The sequence below is a fragment of the Podarcis erhardii genome (genome assembly GCF_964252035.2).
Source record: "Podarcis erhardii genome assembly, chromosome: 3".
NCBI classification, from domain to species: Eukaryota; Metazoa; Chordata; class Lepidosauria; order Squamata; family Lacertidae; genus Podarcis; species Podarcis erhardii.
Genome location: NC_138507.1, coordinates 59,852,770 through 59,873,889, shown reverse-complemented (window position 1 = coordinate 59,873,889; position 21,120 = coordinate 59,852,770). Strand labels below are relative to the sequence as shown.

The 21,120-nt window shown below is 40.6% G+C and overlaps 1 protein-coding gene across 2 annotated transcripts in view; it reads left to right on the top strand.

Annotated features, from left to right (window-relative positions):
• MED23 (mediator complex subunit 23) overlaps positions 1-21,120 on the top strand; it is a 42,544-nt gene that overhangs the window by 6,681 nt on the left and 14,743 nt on the right. The window contains exons 7-19 of one of the 2 annotated variants that reach the window (XM_081855246.1): positions 638-739; positions 1,494-1,563; positions 2,890-3,002; positions 4,700-4,795; positions 5,440-5,457; positions 12,370-12,570; positions 13,516-13,659; positions 15,722-15,867; positions 17,296-17,541; positions 17,675-17,817; positions 18,912-19,086; positions 19,624-19,787; positions 20,380-20,504. In XM_081855246.1, the coding sequence (XP_081711372.1) occupies positions 638-739; positions 1,494-1,563; positions 2,890-3,002; positions 4,700-4,795; positions 5,440-5,457; positions 12,370-12,570; positions 13,516-13,659; positions 15,722-15,867; positions 17,296-17,541; positions 17,675-17,817; positions 18,912-19,086; positions 19,624-19,787; positions 20,380-20,504 (1,743 nt within the window). The remainder of the gene's footprint in view (positions 1-637; positions 740-1,493; positions 1,564-2,889; positions 3,003-4,699; positions 4,796-5,439; positions 5,458-12,369; positions 12,571-13,515; positions 13,660-15,721; positions 15,868-17,295; positions 17,542-17,674; positions 17,818-18,911; positions 19,087-19,623; positions 19,788-20,379; positions 20,505-21,120) is intronic. The other variant, XM_081855247.1, reaches the window with a different exon arrangement.

The following is a 21,120-nucleotide window of genomic DNA, read 5'->3' as shown; positions in this document are numbered from 1 at the left end:
TAACTGCTTTAAAAATCTAGATGGTTAGCATCCTTTCAACGATTCCATTCTTAGCTTTCTGAAATGTTGGAGCACCCCACTGTAGTAAAATTAAAACTGAAACTTGTTTGTCTGGAACATTACAACCAAATCTCCTCATTCTGACCTTGTTTTATCCTTCCCTCCATTCCATTCTGCTTTGTCCCCTCTAATAACAAGCACAGGTGCTGGGTGCTGGTGGCCATAGAGCCAGAATGAGGTCACTGAGAAACAAGAAGACAGATAGTGCAATGCTTTATTTTATTTTTATTTGCAAAAAATTCTATGCTGCCAGCATTAAGAAAAAAATATAATGGCAGGGAACAGCATAAAATCAACAATAAAATTACATTCATAAAACAAGTACAAAATGCTTGGGGGAACTGCAAGGTTTATAAAAGTCCAAAATGTAAGGGAGCACAACCAAATGAAGACTCAGCTTGTTCGGTGGCTAGGGGAAGACAGAAATTTTGGGGCAGTGGTCTGGGTATGACTAGCTTGCTGGAACCATGAACAGGATTGCTCCATATGGCAACATTTCACTATATTTCACTTGCTTTTCTGTAAATTTTGTAAACAATTTTTTTCCTTCAATTTTCTTCTCTTTGTTGTTACCTAGGTAGTTGCCTACATTTTGGAAAGGAATGCATGTTTATTACCTGCCTACTTTGCGGTCACAGAGATCCGAAAGTTGTATCCCGAAGGAAAACTTCCACATTGGGTAAGGCATAAGATATATATTTAAAAGGACAAAATGCCTTCATTTCCTTAAAGCCTGGAGTAGTATGGGACCAGTTTATTCCAAAGGGAAGGGAAACGACATCTAGGTTCAGTGTGCCAAGTTCTTAGTAGGCATGCAGCATAGCCCTTGATCAAAAGGATTTCATCACTGTCACAAATACGCACCTCAGGTGTTTTATCCAGGCAAGCTTAGTCTCGGACCAATTGCTCCTTGAGACTTACTGTAGAGCATCCTAGAACGATTGTACTGTAAAGGAAACTACAGAAATGCTTTGCATTTCCTATTTCACTGCATCTTCATTTTGTGAAGAATAGGTCCTTTATATATCATTAAAAAAATTGTGTGTGTCTGTCATTTCCTTTTAAAATCCTATTGTCTGGTGTTGCACTCAAGAGTTCTCCCCTTATGCGTGTTTGCTGATTGCTCTTGTTTGTTTATCTTCCTTTGCACACAGGAAAGGACAGTGGAGGTTCATAATGTGACGAGATTTAGTTAATGTTGTTGTTGACATTTGAAAGGAGGCAGGCTAAAGACTGCTTTGCCCTTTTTTGGATAACATAATAGATAGTGGCTGAAGCCAGTTTTGCTGACCTAGTTCTTAATTCAAATTATGATAACTTACTGGTGAAGATTTATAGCATTTGGATTAATCTCATAGTATTGGATAATTAATTTGCTTGTTGGGTGCAAATTCAACTGGGTATTTAACTTCCAGTTTTATTTATTTTTTAAGTTGTTAGGCAACCTAGTATCGGACTTCGTGGATTCCTTCAGACCTACAGCGAGAATAAATTCCATCTGTGGTAAGAGTTTCTAAATATAGCAATGTAATGTTAGCTTTGTTGTCAGCAGTAGAAGGATCTAATGTGCAATTTCTAACCCATAATGTTTAAATACAGATAGCCTGTCTGATGATTAGTTAGATGTGCCACTGATTCCTGCGTGCCCGTAACCTGCCACTTGGTGGTCTCTGGGATCAAGCATTGGGAACCAGTGTTGACACCACTTGTGCGATGGTGTCTAGGAGGGCCTTTTACCAACTTCCTCTGGTTCACCAGCTACACCCAGGTTCCTGGATAAGGATAACCTGATTGCTGTTGTCCATGCATTGGTAACCTTGAGGCTGGATTACTGTAATGTGCTCTCTGTGGGGCTGCCCTTGGGTCGTGTTCGGGAGGGCCAACTGGTGCTGAATGCAGCGGCCTGATTGCTGGTGGGAGCTCCTGGTTGAGAACAATGAGAAAATTGAGCCTTTAGTGTCATTAGCCCAGTCCTGTAGAACACCCTGCCACTAGAGATTCAGCTGGCTCCTCCTGTGCCAACTTTTAAATATCTGCTGAAAGCATTTCTATTCTTCTACACCTATTTAGACAATTAAGAGTACATCCCCCACGATGGTCTGCTGCTGTTTGTTTTTAATTATATTTTGACGAGAACCAGCTCGCCATCCGTAAATAATCAGTCTCACGCCGAGATGGGTTGCAGAAATCTGGCCGCAGCTCACTCTAGAAGCTGCTGTAGCCCAACCTTTATTGTGTGCCGAAGAAGGATACAAATTCAAGGAGAGAGCTTTGCCTCAGTCAGCAGATAAAAGACAATACAATACATTAGTCTCATGTTCTCACACCAGACCACGCAGTTGATCATGTTATACTACGTGGACCAATCATTGGATGGCATGAGCTGTCCATGCGCTGCTCATGCTTCCAAGCAATGCTTTCTGCTATGAAATCATGCTTGCAATAATAAACTTTTGCCCATGCTCTTATGGACAAATGACCATATTCCCACAATATTTTTGGCCTTTTAACTTGTTTTGATTTTATCGTTTGCTCTTATGTTTTTATATTGTTGTAAACGGCTGGTAGTTCTTTACAATACAGCAGTATACAAATATTTTTTATAAAATAAATAAATAAACTGATCCTGGGGCTTGAAAAATGCAGCATCTGTGATAACTTCACACAGATGCCTATAGGCATGGAACAATCAAAGCCCTATTACTAGTGTTTCTATTGTATACAAAAAGAATTGGCTAACAATATCCTAGGGTTTTTATGCCTTGCAAATTTAGGGAGAGGTATACTTTGTGACTCATGGTTTCTCTCTTTGGTTTCCAATACATGTAGGGCGATGTAGCCTCCTTCCTGTAGTAAATAACTCTGGTGCTATTTGCAATTCATGGAAGCTGGATCCTACAACTCTTCGTTTCCCACTGAAAGGCCTTTTGCCATATGATAAGGTATATGTGCATGTGACAGATGTGAAAGCCGTATTTCTAACTTAGAAATGTGAGGGGGAACAATTTGTGGAACTTTTTCACATAGACCGGTTAAAGTGCTGGTGCTTATGCGATTTTGAGAATGCATTAACATGTTGTTTAGGGTTAGACCATTGATTGCATGTTCTGATTCCTAAAGAAACATACAGCTTTTTCTCAGGGTCCTAAAAAGAGAGAGTATGTTATCGTTGTTGTTTTTCTTCTTGTTGCAAAATATCCACCCTACTGAGCTTATAAAGCAGGGGTGTGTACCTGAAAGTAACCCTGGCTCTGCAAATGCTTGGAAACTTGTGAGAAAGTGATCCTTGCGCTGGCCCTTGGGGAAGCTTGAAACGAGGCAAGATGTGTGGGAATTTGAGTTGTGAAGGTGGGAGGGGCTTGTCCCTGCAGTTGCACTGGGCCTTGCGTGCACCTGGAGCATCTGTGAAGTGCCGCATTGAATCAAAAGCAAAGCCCTACTACACCTTCCTTTCACCAGAGTAGTAGGACTGGTAGGGAACTGGAATGTTGGCTCCCTAACAAAGCCTGTTTGGGCTCCTTGCACATGGCTATTGAATTGAACGTGTCAACTATATACAAGCAAATTCAGTATTCTTGCTTGATAAATGTGGTCCCCTGCTTTACTCTATTGCTGCCAGCTGCTTTCAGAAGCTCCTTGCGCAGAGCACATCCAATGAGGGTTCACCCATAATAGGAAGTTGCATTTCTTCCTAGTGAGCATGCAAGTGTTGCCACCTCAACTGTTCTTGATGTCACAGGAGGACTCTGCCAAAGAACAGAACCCTCCTGGAGGGAGTGGCTAATGCTATTGAGGGAAAATGTCTCCTGGAGGTGACATTTCCTTATAGTTTGGTAGAAATAGCAGCTGCTCTGGTTCTCTGTTTTGCCCAAACTTCTCACGGATCCGTACAAGAAACGCTTTGGGGCGTTTAGGTATTTTGAAAAGTAGCAAGCAAGCCACCATGACAGCTAAAAAGTGTTGCACTTTTATTGTCGCATAAATTCAGCAAGCGGTACATAAAGGTAAGTTGTGTTGGACCACCTTAGCTCCTCCCGGTCCCCATATTCACTGTGCCCCATTGTTCATATCTGTCGGCCAGAAAATCAAGTGGGTCCTTTTTGTACTGTCTCTGTGGTGAAGTTGGAGGTGATCGAAGGTGTAGCCAAATATTCTTAGTGCATGCTAATAAGACTGCAAGAATAAAATAACCTGCAGGAATAGAGAGACAGCGAGAATGTTCATACAAGTTGGAAATGAAGCCGGTGGCCATGGATTCTGCGTCACAGAAGATGAGTTTCTGCTTCTGTGAAAAGCTTCCATTCCCACCTATCTAAAAACACAGCCATTTATTGCCTACTCTTGTATTGATAGGTAATAATTTGGGCGGGGTTGGTGGAGAATAGTTATGGCGATAACCTGAAATAAGACCCTTGTTAAGTCTTAGAGCATTAAATCACTTACCCCAACTCCTGCCATCAGAGGAAGCAATATCTGATGTAAGAGTCATGCAATACAAATGTTAGTGGGAAGAAGGGAGCCTGCTCAATGTCTGTCGCTGGTAATGCTTTAATCGGATGGGGAATCTTAATTTCAGCTGTTAAATGTTTTTGTGTCAAAAGGGTTGGCATTTGTATGCTTTTTTGTTTTTGTTTTCAAGGATCTGTTTGAGCCCCAGACTGCTTTGTTGCGGTATGTGCTGGAGCAGCCCTATTCCAGAGATATGGTCTGCAATATGCTAGGTCTAAACAAGCAGGTACTGTATTGTGCTGTAATGCCTTTTGTTTTGCATAGAACCTGCACTTTTCTTTTCTCTTTTTCTTTGCTATAGCTAACTAAGCAAAACAGTTGAGGATCAGATCATGATTCCCCCCCCCACCTTCAGTATTATTGCTTTAGGTTAATTGGGCACTATTATTCCTATCATTTATATATTGCTTTAAAGGTTTCAAAATTGAAAAGTAGAGACTTTAAATATATATATACATATATATATTGGCATTGCTTTTTTTCCCTATAAGGCCAGCCTCAAATATACCCTGAACCTATGGCAGACAAACGTTCCCCTCTTTTTTGGAGGGGTAGCGGCAGTGGTGGTGGTAGATGTGCTGCTTAGATCACTAGTCTATTGAATTTGTCTGTGAAATGCCTTGGCATGTTTTCATTACCGTCAATGGTAATGAATGGTTTAATGTTAAACTTTTTAATTTATTTATTTATTTACTTTACTTTACTCCCCACCCCTTTTTTCCCTTTCTTTTTGCCTTACCATGTGGGAGGGCCTGGTCTGACTTGGGGTAACTTGAGGCTGGCCTCATAGTCACTGTTTTGTCTTTTCTTTTTTTCTTTCTTTATTTTTGTTCTGTCCTGTCTTGTCCTGCCCATCCTCCAATGCTCTAGACCTTGAACATTGCTCAGGTATGTTCACAACCTTACTGTTGTATTGTGACTAACGATACGCTGGCTGCTTTGTAGCCACTGATTCCAGTTCGAGAATACACATCTGGCCAGGGCTTGAAATTGGTGGGACCATCACATGCTAAGGAACGGTTAACTTCCTAAAAAATCTGAGGTTTTAAGAATGCTGTGTAGTTTAAAAAGGATCTTATGAAGCCAGTTCAATAATTGGCTTGAGTTACCCATGACTTACCCAAACTGCCATAGTCAATTTTGTTCCAACTATAAAATTTCTTTGCCTTGAAAAGAAAGAAAAACTGTTTGTATAACAATGTGAAAGAAAACTCGGTTTGCTAAATATTAGCACACTTAAGTATTTATGTAAAAATTCAACTTGACTAGGAAAGGTCATACTCAGCCTCCATTTAAAAAAACCCAATAACTCTTTTAACTTATATCTCCAAATGGGCTGAGCTAAAAAAAAGCAAAGAAAAAAATTCCTTGGGAAGATGGACATAAATTTACAACTTATTTAATACCCACACTAGTCTGCTTATATATTTCAACTTTGACCTCTTTAGTCTTTTCTTTTTTAATTTAACAAGTTTATCCAAACTGATATTTAAGCAAAGTACAATGGCGTTGGTGTTTGCAATACTATAGTGAAGGTTGTGTCAGTGTTTTCATTTTATTAAAAAAACTCATTTCAGGGATTGTACTTGACCATAACATTTGCTTGATGCTAAAACTTTGGTTATTACTTAAAAACAACAACAATCTTTTAGACTTAGATTTGCTGCATGTTGACTTTGCAAAGAAATTATAAAGTAGTATTCCACTTTAAAATAATACAGCTATTTAATATAGTGTTGTTTGTTAAACTTAAAAAAAAGCTTGGATGAATGGTACAGTGTCAGTTGTGGCGTTAATGCTTAAAATGATTATTTTCACAGCTAAGCTTTTATTGAGATAGAAATGAATATTTTTATAAGTTGCTTCTTTAATGCTAAATTGTAAAATAATCTGTACCACTGGAACTGCCCAAGCACGTGGAGCTGTCTAATTTGTGGCTTCCTGGCATATTTCTGCTACACGGCCATGAATATTCAGAAATGTACAACTCTCTTTCATCCTTTTGTAATGTTTAGCATTGCACAACTGGGTGGATGCAAACAAGTTTGTTGCATAAAGTATGAATTGGACCTTAAAGCTGGAAAAGCTGAGGCCAAATCCCTTGGGTGACTTTGGTTAAGCCACTGCCTTTCAGCTTCACTTCCTAATCTGTTAAATAACTCCCTGCTTTACTAAATTGCTGAATTCATCTTTACCAAATATAAATGTTGCAAAGCACATTAAAGCCCCTGTCTTGTACCCAAATGTGTTGGGTTCCTAATGTGGCATATTGGAGCCCTATTTTCCTTGCCAAAGCACACACTACAGTACCACAACAGGCTCTTACGAAGAATCAAGAGTTCTCTGTGCATGTCCTGTACCTCTGTTCACTTTTCTTCCCCCTCTGCTTGGCCAAGGAAGGTTATACAGGAGAAAACTGAGCTCTGCAAGTATACTTAGCTCCTTGCTGCAAATGTGAAATTAAAATATTGTCCGGGTCCACCTTCTGCCTCTTTCACCTCTACTCTAAGCCTCCCAATAGACAAATGTTTATAAAATAAGACTAAATATTTAGTGGCTTAATTTTTTAACATCATCAACAACTTCACAATAGTAGGTTTAGAAATTACCATTTCGATCCATTTTACATATGTACCTTTTTAAGTATATTGAAAGATCAAGATTGGGAGAAATAATTTCTACTCCAGCATACAGTTCAACTCAGAGCAAACTTTTATGGCCAAGTAACAAAACTTTGAAATTCATGGTTTTTTTAATGGAAATGCTGACAAACTATGAATTGTAGGTGTGCTGCCATAATAACAACAGTCTGTGAACTTTTTTTTTTGTTCATTTGTCAGTAAAAAAAGCATGAAAGGGTTGTGTGTGACATTGCTTGGTTGGAATTCAAGGCTAATGCTGCAAATGATATCAAATGATCAATACTGATACTATGCAAGTTGGTTTTATTGTAGATTAATCTGTTAGGAAATCTGTATTCCCTGAAAACTTCAGCAATTAAGAGCTTGGCTTTGCATTACAATGTCAACTGCCTACAGCTCCATCAAAAATTTACTTAAGACTCAAAAATGATTAAATAGAATCAAGCTTCACACATACATCTTCACCTAACATTTGTGTGTTGGACTTGACCCCATTTTGCATTGGGGCCTTTACCATGAGATCAGTTATAAACAGATGGCGTGAATAGTGTAGTGCTACAATAACACAATTGTTTCTGCAATGTAGTGTGCTGTCAGCAGGAGCGCTTCCCCTGCTCTTTATGCTGTCCTCCCGGACCCTGTTCCTCCTGTGTTTCTGCTGCTCTCTCTAATTTCCTTTTGTATCTTCAGAAAAAAATCCCTCTATGGTTCCTCTTTAGGAAACTGTTATCAGGATATATCTCCTATGATACCCGTAATCAGCCCATAGTTGTGATCTTCACAGCTACCCAGCTCATTTGAAACTGAATGATGGTCCCTTTACAACCCTCCACAAAGTTAATGCTGAGCACTACATCTAGTCTAAATAATTCCAATGGCTCCTTCCTCTCCCATGCTTTGCAACTTCTATATGAAGCCACAGGGAGAGATCATCAGGGGATCTGGACTGGATGTTCCCCAGTATGATACCCAGCTCTACCTCTCGTTTAAATCTGAACCAGTGAGGGCGGTAAATGTCCTGTGTGAGTGTCTGGAGGTGGTTGGAAGATGAATGCTGGATAACTGATTAAGGCTGAATCCCAACAAGATAGAACTACTGTTTCTGGTGGGCAGTTGTGGGGGGATCCCTGGTTCTGAATGGGTTAACTGTGCCCCTAAAGGACCAGATACACAGACTTGGGGTCATTTTGGACTCATAATTGTCCATAGAAACTCAGGCTAATTCTGTGTCCAGGATGGCAGTCTACCAGCTCCATGTGGTACGCCAGCTGAGACCCAACCTGCCTGCGCACTGTCTCACCAGGATGATTATCTCCCACTTGGATTACTGCAATGTGCTGTATGTGGGGCTATCGTTGAAGGTGACTCAGAAACTGCTACTAATCAAGAATGCGGGAGCTGGGCTGGTGACTGGGATTGACCGTGGGGACCATAGAACACTGGTCCTAAAAGACCGACATTGGCTCCCAGCACATTTCTGAGCACAATTTAAAGTGTTGGTGTTGACCTTTAAAGCCCTAAATGGCCTCAGCATCTCCACCCCCATCATTTAACCCAGACACTGATCCAACTCCAAGGGTCTTCTGGCGGTTGCCTCGCTGCAAGAAGTGAAGTGAACAGGGAACTGGGTAGGGAGCCTTCTTGGTAGTGGTGCCCGTCCTGTGGAACGATCTCCTGTCAGTTGTCAAATAGATAAATAACTCAGAATTTTATAACTATACCCTTGTGCTGTATGAGCAAAAGTGTCCCTGTGAGGTGCTCAAGAGTCAGTAAACATACTGATCTGTGGAATGGTGGCTACTGTGCAAGAAAGTCATGGCAGTACAGTAGTATTTGCTGTGTACAATTGCTTGCTGCGCACTGTTATGTGTGCATACTGATTCTCCGAGTCTGTGGGTGCATTTGGGCATTTATAGCATTGCAGCAGTATTTCTCTGTTTTCCAATTGGTTCCAGAAGTGCTGGTATTGTACATCATAACAACATTTCTCAGTCTTCACTAGCAGTAGAAACAGAATGAGCAAGGGTTGGGTGTGTTCCAAGTTGGAGGAAGGAAAAAAATCTGTTCCTAGGCAATCCAAATTCTGTGCCAAGAAATGCTGGATTCTGAAAGCAAATTTGCATAATTTCTCTTCTTTAATGTGCAGTTATGGTGTGTTACAGATAAACTGAAGCTCTTAGCAGCCAGACCTTTCTGGCTGCTAAGATTTCATTAGGCATTGTCTTCACCAGGTATTGGGAAGCTTCCATCTTCCACTGTTGCTGGAATTGAACTTCCATCAGGCCCAGTCAGTATCACTAATGATGGACGATAGAAGAGGCCATGTGTGGAGGGCCACAGGTCACCCATCTTGGTCTACACACTTCCAAGCATCACAGTCCACATGAGTTTCCTTCAGCCGATGTGGAAGTGCCCAGTTTGGGGTTGAGCAGAGAGAGTCAGAGAACTTCCCCCATTGGAGAAAAATCAAAGAATTTGCTTAGGGCCAAACTGGACATCATGTGAAATATATATTTGGATTGAACGCATGCACATTATTAACATGCAGATGGTAGTCACTGGGGAAGCTGCTGGTTATCCAGATTGCATCAGGTGGTGGTGAGGATGGGGATGTAAACTCTTTCCACCTGTTGGCATTGGCACCAATCGGGGACTGTCTCCATTGCACTTGTGTCAGGATCAGAGCAGGAAAGAAAAGGATCTCCCCCACCCCACATATGCTTGTGCTTCTGTTGCACTGGGAGCAATAAATACCGCTCACCCTCTGATTTGGGGACAGGAGATGCACAACATGACTTGAGGACCATGACTAAACTTGATCTCAGTGCCCACAACTTTGAAGGGGAGATCAGTTTTTCTTCTTCCCTTACGGCCTTTCTGCTTGAGCCCATTTGATAATTGAGCCTGCTGCTTCCTGCATATTCCATCCCACAGTTCCATTTCCTGGTCAAGTTAAGAGTGTTATAGAAAGCAAAAACTGACCTTTATAGTTCCTTCTGAATCACTTCAAAAATATAATTGCATTCGTGAATTTATTGTCTTTAGAAACCTGCATTAACTGACAGTTGTTTCCTCTTAAATAACTTAATTCAAAACTGATATAGGTTTGCACTCTTGGGCTCTTGGAAATTTGGCCCCCTCTCTACCAAATTCTAGTGAATTTCAAGCCCTGTACACAGTAGTTTTGCATGCTGTATCATGAAATAGTTTGTAGTACTGTCTGTTGCATTCTGCTCTGCTTCATAATTAGTTGCATTTGGAAAAAAAAGTATTCTCAACTGGTGGTGTTAATATTGCTCTTTGTAAATCTGTAACGTGGTTGATCTGTGATAATGGCATTGTGTTTTTTTGAAAGAGAGGGTCAAAAGCAACTAATGTCCTTTGGATTGGAAGTATTCCGTTTTTAAGCATGCTTCAAGAAAGCACAGCTAGATTTGTAGCTTTTGGCAATATTGAGCTGGCAAAGAGCATGTGAAGGAGAGAGTGCTGTTCTCAGAGTTTGTCCAAAGTTTTGTCATTCTTGCATTGTATTGTTAAATTGAAATCATAATCCCTTTTTCATGGCAAAAAGCTATCCACAGAATAAGTATCTGTTTCCAGCAACCTTGGGATTTTTTCTCTGTTTGTTTTTTTTTAAAAAAAAATTCGGAAGGTTTTCTTTTAGACTGCCTGTTAATCCAAGAAACCATTTGTTAAGAGGAGCACTGAAATGTGTTGAGTAAATCGTATTTGGGTATCATAGCACATTTCTCATGAAACGAAAAACAAATAATGAATTCTCTCTCTTTTTTGCCTCTAGAAAGGGACAAGGCATCTTCATGATTAGATTCTGAGCAGCTCCGTACCTTTTCTGTATTATCTTTTTAAAATAATACTTCTTTTCTTTTTATTAAGGCTGTGTTATGTTACAGGTTCACTATGTGAAACTCTGAAATTCCATAATATATACAGAAATGACTCAGTAACTTCAATAGTAGTGCCTAGAATGTACAGTTCCTTCCAGCTGCTTGTAAAAAATTGGCTTCATGCTGTACCACTGTGGAATGTTCCAATTATGTGCATTGTGGAGTCTAAATAGGGGAAGATCAAAATGAAAGGGGTCCAGCAGTTTGCAAAACATCCAAGCACACAAACAGAAGAAAGTGTACAGCTAAACAGGTGCACCACTGGAATAGGAATTGGTATTCCCACATAATGACTGTTCAAGCTGTGTTAAGAAGCTGAGATATGAACAAGCTTTTTGCCAGGATGCACTTCTCCATTTTGTAGCATGAAGAAACAATCCAGGTATTCTTCAAGCAACCATAGTTCCCCATTTCATCTCAATGAAACTATAGTTTGAAGTTCATATCAGGATATTAATTTCCAGAGCTGGTAACCATAGCTTCCTGGTTTGGATGAAATGAGAAACTATTGTTTATTAGAGGCTCCCTGGTTTGATTGCTCACACTGTGAAAAGAGGAATGAATGGGCTCTGTGCACAAGCAAAAGGCTTCTTATGTTGTTCTGAGGTTTTGTAATCGGTTTCTTCATGCGTAACACCAAACCATGGCTTGGCAATATATGGCTGAGCCTCACGCTCACGTGCTCTCTTTCACAAACTCCACTTAATTAGTTATTTTCTGAATTGTGGAAAACCATAGTTTAACCTCCTTGTGAGGAGGTTAGAACACACAAGGACAGAGCTCTGTCTTGTAATCCAAACTATGGTTTGATGGTATATTTGAACTGACCCCATATCTTGAGTGTACCTGAATTGTTAAGGTGTCAGTAACTGCCACACTGCAGTCCATTAACTGCAGAAGGGTCCAAGTCCATTGTATTATATTAGTCTTCACACTGTAGCCTCCGGGGCTGAAAACATACTCTTATATGAAAAACATACTCTTACATGGTGTTTTTAGATATTTGTTGGCTCCATAAACAATCGTGCCTAGGTAAGAGCGGGTATAACAAGTAGTCTATTATTTTTTATTTAAAAAATATTATGACCTGTAACATCAGACAGTTTTAATGTTTTGGCTTATCTTGTAAAGCTTTATGTTCAGATCCCATTTCATGCTTCCCAGACTTACATTAAAGTAACTGTACTGAAATGGCAGAGTTAAAATGATGGATGCTCGACTGTGGAATACTTTATCTGGTTTCTGCTTTGCAGCACAAACAGCGGTGCCCTGTGCTGGAGGACCAGCTGGTGGATCTTGTGGTCTATGCCATGGAGCGGTCAGAGACAGAGGAGAAATTTGATGACGGGGGAACCAGCCAGTTGTTGTGGCAGCACCTTTCCAGCCAGCTTATCTTCTTTGTACTTTTCCAGTTTGCAAGCTTCCCTCACATGGTCCTGTCTCTCCATCAAAAGGTAGATTACCTACCACTAGCAATAATAAAGAGTAGACGGTTATCCCTTAAGCTGAAATTAGCTCCTGCCCTGCCCACTCACAGTTTCATCTGCTTCCATGCCCCAAAACCAGCACCAGCCCTGAGACCTATGGGTATAGGGTGGTATACAAATTTAACAAAGAAAATAAATAATAAATTGGAGTGTGGGTGTGTGGACAGATTTGCCATTCTGCTGCTGCACATGGTGAACTATGATTAAGGAAGAAGCCTAGCAATGAATATTTGTTGCTACAAGAGAAATGAGGTGCAAAATACAGTCGTACCTTGGATCCCGAACGCCTTGCAACTCGAACATTTTGGCTCCTGAATGCCACAAACCCAGAAGTGGGTGTTGCAGTTTGAGAACGTTCTTTGGAAGCCGAACATCCAATGCGGCTTCCGAATGAGTGCAGGAAGCTCATGCAGCCAATCGGAAGCCGTGCCTTGGTTGCTGACCGTTTCTGGAAGTCGAACGGACTTCCGGAATGGATTCTGTTCAACAACCAAGGTACGACTGTACCCTGAGGAAATTTTGATGTGTGACCCTCACTTTCAGAGTCTGTCCAGGTGAAACTGAGCAATTTGAACAGTCAGCTTCATTTTGGTATTGCTGATATATGAGAGAGTCAGCTCTCCTTTTGAAAGTATGTATTAACTGTCTTTTTTTAAAAAAAAACGGCAGCAGACACCTTTCAAATTTCTGTTATTTGTTGACTTAAAAATATTAGTCACAAGTCTTCGTGTGCCCATGTTATATAATTCTGATGCACCGACAGGTCATTAGTTCACGGCATCTTGCAGAAAGGTGAGAGAGTGTATTATTTCCCAAGTGAAAGTATATTTTATAGAAAATTAGAACGGATGTTCAGTGTTACAATTCTTGTCTTGGAGTGTGGACTTGCTGCTCAGTGTATCTTTTTTACAGTTAGCAGGACGAGGCCTAATCAAAGGCAGAGACCATCTGATGTGGGTATTATTGCAGTTCATCTCTGGAAGCATTCAGAAAAATGCATTAGCAGACTTCCTGCCTGTTATGAAGCTTTTTGACCTCCTCTACCCAGAGAAGGAAGTGAGTCTATGTGAAATACGTTTATTATGATTTACTACTCATATTTTCCCTGAAAAGACATCCCCCCCCCGGGCAAATAAAACAATTCTTTTCTTAAAATGTCTTACAGTCCCCAAGAAGGTGACAGTTGAAAGGAAAGGGGGAAAGAAGAGATTTGGGAACAAGAATATGGGAAATACTGATTTGCTCAAATTTAAGATAGTAAAACATGCAGCTTTCTATATTTTGTGTAATGAAATTAAGAAGTAACTGAAACGGAATAAATTTGGAGACATGAGATCGTAAAAAGCAAGATCTGTCAAGAGAAACAATGATGCATGGAAGAATATTGACATATTAACAGAAACCCAAGATCACGGGTCAGCAAACTAAGGCCCACGGGCCAGATCAGGCCCAATTGCCCTTTGGATCCAGCCCGTGGACGGTTCTGGAGTCGCTGCTTGGATCAGCACAATCACCATTTAAAAAAAAATAAAAATTGGGCGCCATTTTTTTCACTATTTCCCCCCTCCCTGGCACACACTACAGCGGCCCCTCCTCCCTCCCTCTTCCTGGCTTCTCCCTGCCCTGTGGAGGAAGGGGCTGGGCTTTAATAGGAAGCCTCGCCGCCTGCCCAGGGAAAGCTGGCATGGAAAGGAGAGGTGCCACCACCACTGCCAGCTCCCAACCGCAGGCAGAGCAGTAGAGAAGGTAGGCAGGGGGAGGGGAGGGCTGGGGATGAGAGAGAAGCCACCTCCGCTGCGTGCGTGCACAATTCGGCCCTCCAAAAGGCCTGGGGGACAGTGAACCAGCCCCCTCCCAAAAAAGTTTGCTGACCCCCGCCCAGGATTGTAACACAAAATCAAAAAGGGAGGAGGAACATAAACAGTTTGATACAATGCTTATAAGCAGATAAGACAGTATAATGCCTGTAAGAATAACAAAGTGATGAGGGATCAAAATGAGATTGGAACAAGGTTTAGAAGAGATTTTGCTGATGCTCCAGCTACTCACAGTCCTGGAAACTACAGATCCTGGCCATGTGTTAACCATGAGCAGTCGCCTTACGTTTGGGCTGGCTCGGAACAATGACCCTAAAGCAGATCTTTCCAAACTTTTCATGTTGGTTATACTTTTTAGATATGCATCATTTTGCGACACAGTAATTCAGTTTTACTAGCAAACCAGAGGTTAAACTAACCCCTTTCCAGCCCCAGAAGGAGTATGAGGAGCATTTCTGCAACACACCTACACACTGCAGCCGATACACTAACGTGTCGCGACACACAATTTGGATAGTTCTGACCTAAAGGACTGCCTTCTCCTTTACAACCCTGGCGTCTTGCTCAGCTCACTATTGGTGTCCTTCCTGCATGTTTACCGCCACTCCCACCCAAAAAAATTATATCTGGTTGGGAAATAGCCTTCTCCATAGCTGTGATTTGCCCCTCATTAGCTGCTTTTTGCCATATAAAGACCTTCCTTTTTAGGAAGCCCTTTGAATTTTTATGTATTAGCTCTGCTGGAAACTCTTTTAATTGGGTGTTTTGAACTGTATGATTTGCTCTGCTGCTTTTCTTTTATTGGTGTGTGTGTGTTGGGTTTTGTTTTTTTACATATCATTGTTCTTTGGTTTTATCGTTAAGGCTCATTGAAGTTTTTGAGCAAAGGTGAGATAAAAATGTTTTGGATAATTGCCAGCCTATAAAAAAAAAATCTGCAGCCTAGCTAGGATGTGAATAGCTTACACAGAAGAGAAATTCTTTGACAATGTTAATCCCCACCCCACCCCCCTCGCCCCTGCTGCAAGGTGTGCTTTTATTTCTGTGTTTGCCTGTGAATTCTCATTGTTGCTTTTAATGTAAGATATGCCAGTCCTGTTACTTTGTTTTACGCCAATCTACATGCAACATTTCAGTTGTTTTAACTGTAGTGCGTTAGAGAAAGTGGTTTCAGTTTTGGGGTATTTATCTACTGATTTACAAGAGAATTCCTTTATTGATGTGAAGACTCCTAAGAGTCAAACTGGGATTCACCAAGTCTAAATGCCTTAAGTTGTATGACATGTTTCTTCTTTCCTCAGTGTATTCCTGTACCTGATATCAACAAACCCCAATCAACACACGCTTTTGCAATGACTTGTATCTGGATACATCTGAACAGGAAGGCTCACAGTGACAATTCTAAGCTACAAATTCCAATTCCTCATTCTCTCAAGCTTCACCATGAGTAATTGCTTTCTATATAATACCTCTTTTCAATTTTGATAGTCCTGGTATAGATAATGGAAAAATATAGCAGACTCTTTGGCCACTTGTACACAGAATATTTTGCAAGCTATCTGTGAAAATAGGATGAGAAATTGTAATAGCCCACAATAAATATATTAAGGCTGACAGTTAACAGATAGTATCTCATGTTGTGCGATCCCTGGTCAAGTGTGCATGCCACACCTTTGCTGTAGCTACTGCATTGTCATCATCATCATCATCATTCGTAGTAGTAGTATTAGTATGCTGCCCATCTGACTAGGTTGCCCCAGCCACTCTGGGCGACCCCCAGCAGAATAATAAAAACACAATAAAACATCAAGCTTTAAAAACTTCCCTGTACAGGGCTGCCTTCAGATGTCTTCTAAAAATCAGATAGTTGTTTATTTCCTTGACATCTGATGGGAGGGCGTTCCCCAGGATGGGCGCCACTGCCGAGAAGACCCTCTGCCTGGCTCCCTGTAACCTCACTTTTCACAGTGAAGGAACCAACAGAAGACCCTCAAAGGCGGACCTCAGTGTCCAGGCTGAGCAATGATGATGGAGACGCTCCTTCAGGTATACAGGGCCAAGGCCATTTAGGGCTTTGGAGGTCCACACCAACATTTTGAATTGTGCTCAGAAACGTACTGGGATGTCTTAGGCCCAGAATCTCTCTTTTCCTGATAACTTGCATCCTCCCAAATCTTTCTCCAGCTTTGCTTCATGTTACCTTGCTCACTTGCCTTCCTTATTGTTTACTTATGTAGTGATATTCACACAATTGCCGTTTTGCGAAGTTATATAGGTGTCTCTGCCTGAAGGAGCTTAATATTTAAAAGTTGACAGGGTAAGGAATAGGGAAGGGTAACGAACACAACAGAGAATGGAGAGAGGCAAGGGCGATAAAAGATGAATGTTTTGTTTGTTATAGTCGTGTGTAGAATTTCTGTACTTCTTTCCCATAAAAACACCTCAGGCAGTTTGCATTAACAGCCATTAAAAACACACTCTGGAAGGCAGTTTAATTATGATAAATGAAACCACTGCAGCAAAAAGTAACAAGTGAACAGAAGCATCACCAGAGAAGTGATAAAACTCAACAGGAAAATAGGAAGGGGCTTTGAGTTATTAATTAGTTTATGCTGTTTATCCAACTGGGTTGTCTAGGCACTTCACAGCATGTTAAAATGCAGAAACAATTGGCATTCCCATAATCAAAGACCTGGTGGAAAAGAAAAGGCTTTATGCAGCAGAGATATAGATTTCCTCTGTAATACCTAGAATGAGATTGATGGGTTGTTGTTTTTTAGAGTTAGGATGCAACTCTACCATCAGATGCAAACTTCCGTTGCTCAGGCATTTCTGGGACAGTCACTCTTTTCCCTTTCATTTAACTTCCTCACAGATTCCTGCAACAGAGTCTAAGAAATAAAAGTTTGCAGATGAATGACTACAAGATTGCCCTGTTGTGCAATGCTTATTCCACCAATTCAGAATGCTTCACGTTGCCTATGGGTGTTCTAGTGGAAACTATTTACGGAAATGGCAACATGAGAATACCTCTCCCAGGAACCAATTGTATGGCTTCAGGATCCATCACACCTTTGCCAATGAACCTCTTGGATTCACTGACGGTTCATGCCAAGATGAGGTAGAGTATGCTCAGTATCTGAAAGTTGCAGAAGAGTCAAGTCTGTGTATTGCAGTGCAGAAGATCTGCATTCTCAGAAAACTAACTTCAACCAAATGGCTTTGAAAATAACATGGTTTCTTTTTCTCTCCAGCCTCATTCACAGCATAGCTACCAGAGTGATCAAACTGGCCCATGCGAAATCTAGCTTAGCCTTGGCTCCAGCCCTTGTGGAAACATATAGTCGCTTGCTGGTTTATATGGAAATAGAATCCCTAGGCATCAAAGGTTTTATAAGTAAGAAATCTTGTTTGATTGATTTTTAAAAATGTCAACAGATATGGTTGAAATTTGGGCCTCTGCTGCCAAATTAATATACATAAACATCCCTGGCTTGGGCTGCCCTGTGCATACTCCAAAGTGCTTACACTTTTGGGCCCTGCATAATGTAAATTGATACATACTTCTATGCAATCTAGTTCAGGACAAAGATCCAGTTATTATAACTTTTGTTTAGATATATGTTAAGTTATTTTGCAGACGTTCTCTATCTGGCATGATAACTTTAAATTATTTTCTAATACATGATACCATCACAAAGAAAAATCTGAGATCAAGAAGAAATAAATAGCATGCATATTATAATAATACATATAGTACTTTCCTGAATAGCCAAAGCACTTTCATCTCACCCACTCTTATGATATGTGTAAGACAGAAACAATAGTATTATCCTTAATTACTGATAGGGGACTCAGGATAAAAAGGGAATGGCTTGCTTGGCACTACCCAGTTGATAAGCTAGGATTTGAACTGAGAACAAACCAGTTCAGCACTTTGCATACTGAAGGAAATTTATCTTGTTATTTTTATTGTTGCTTTTATTAACATATTTATCTCACACTTCTTCCAAGAAACCCAAATAACATGCAGGCTTTAACCTCACAGTTAACCCTGCTGGGTTTGCCCAAGTCTAATCTGTGATTTCAGGGTTATCAGCAAAGTATTTTATAAAAGGATGCCATATTTCAACAAAATTGTCTACATCATTTGTATTACTCAATGCATATAATATCTTCTTTAAAGAAGAGATGTCAAGCATTGAATAATAGGGACTCCTGCTTTAAGCTCCTGTTCAGGCAGCCATTATATGAATGAATAATGTAGTATTCTGCATACTTGCATAATAGTGGATACCTATTCTACCTGAATGTTGCTAAGATCTAACTATGCGGTATATATTGTCAGTGCCATAGGGCTAAAAAAAGGAAAAGGAAAAGGAAAAAAGAAATATGCCTGAACTTGCCTGATTCTATTTGTGCCTGTAAGAAAAATATATTCCTCCGAATGTTTCACTGAAAAAATAGTTGATTTCATATTTTTATTTTCAGGCCAACTGCTACCCACTGTTTTTAAGTCTCACGCTTGGGGAATCTTGCATACTCTCCTGGAGATGTTCAGCTATCGCATGCACCATATCCAACCTCATTACAGAGTCCAACTGCTCAGTAACCTTCATTCCTTAGCCGCTGTGGCACAGACTAATCAGAACCAGCTTCATCTGTGGTAAGTGTTGTTACTGTAAGTCTATTTCTGCTTTGGAAGCATCACACAGAGCAGAAAACCATGGAAGAGGGATTGGGTCAAAAATGTTTCTAGGCCAAAAGATGATTTGAACACTACAGAACCAACTTTGGCCACAGAGAAGAGAAAGGTGAACCATGTGCCCAGGTTCAGGCAACACGCTAAGCTAAAAGGTTGGCTTAGCTCAGTGCAGAGCAAGAATAAGCTAGATTAGAGAGGAGAAGTGCTGCTGCGAGCTCCTCTTTGGGAGCCCACCAATGTGCGCAGTCATGGTATGCTTACCGAGTCATGCAAACCAGGCCAATAGGCATTCATGGAAATATGGGTAGTCAATTCAGGGCGAACTTGTGTAAAGTGCAAAACTGAAAACTCAAATCTCGTGATTATCAAGTCAAAGGAATCTTGCCATGCTTCCTGTAGTAATGCTTGAAGCAAGGTGTTTCCTGCTTTGATTTCCTGCAATTATCATTAAAAACCCTGTTTCTCCCTGAAAACATAGCTAACATATTCTCCTTATAGTGTTGAAAGCACTGCTCTACGGCTGATTACTGCTTTGGGCAGCTCTGAGGTCCAGCCACAATTCACCCGCTTCCTTAATGAACCCAAGACAGTCCTTTCAGCAGAATCGGAGGAACTTAACAGAGCACTTATTTTGACTCTAGCAAGAGCAACACATGTCACAGGTAACAGTCATTATCTCTCAGTTTTACAGATGGTTTTGAATATATCAAAGGAAAGCACAAGATGTGAACATTAATACAGTACTGTGCGCTAAAAATTTTTTTTACAAGTCTTGAATTCTTTATGCTTTCACTGCATTGTTACAATGCTTGAAGGAGTGAACTGTTAGCCTCAGGCTCACATATTACCCCCTCTTCCATCGTAGTCACAATAGGTTTAGAAGCTTTCAGATCCACTTTAAACTAATCACAGCTTGCCATGATCTCTTAACCTAAACAAACTATAGTTATGTAAAATAAGCCACCTTCAAACTATAGTTTATGAAGCTGACTTGTTTTCTCTGACCATAGCTAAGATTAACCACAGTTTAGGATTGAAATATAACACTAAACTCTGGTTAATCTAAAAGAGAGTCTAGTCAGAATGAATAATTAAATCTGGAAAAGGAAACCCGTGGAGGTCTTGAATTGTTAAAATTACAATACCAGTAATAATGCATATAGCATTTGTGGGGAATAAAGATGACTATTGATCAATCCACTGTATTTGTTTTAGCTATTTAAGTAAGTAATTACATTTAGATGTCTGTCTTAGATTTTTTCACAGGGTCGGATTCCATTCAGGGCACTTGGTGCAAGGATATACTGCAGACCATCATGAGCTTTACTCCCCATAACTGGGCATCACACACCTTGAGCTGTTTTCCGGCTCCACTTCAGGTAATTAAAAAAAACCAGAACCAATTATACAAGTATGTCTTCACCTTTGAGCAAGTTAGGATGGAAGAACATACTGTTTCTCTTACTTTTTAGAAGTCACCTCACAGTAAAACTATGTGAAGGAAGCTTCCCAACAGTGTTTTTGTATATTTTGGAGGATGAGATTTAAAGGTTTTAAAGGGGTACAGGTTTAAAGGTTTAAACAAGAAAGCACTACCAACAAAATTTACCCCTTATTAGGGATTTTTGCAGAAGTCACATAACAAAACGTGTGGTAGGTCATTTTTGCTTTTAGCCTCGTCTGGTGAAATGAGTATGAACTTTGAATTGCTGCTGCCTTCATCTGTATAGAGAAAGCACTGTGTTTCTATGAAGGCGTTAAGAAATCCAAAAAAGAAACCAGACGTCACAGGAGCCTAATACCTTTCTTGGGACCAGCTAAAGCAGTGGTGAGGAACCTCCACCCTGTGGGCCTCATTAGGCCTGGTTAGGAGTCCTGATTTGGCCTACAAGGCTGTTTCCCCAGACCACACCCACCTGCCCCACACTGGACATCCTATGTGGTGTCAGGTATAGGCAGGTATGGATGCAGAGAAACTATCAAGACCTTAAACTG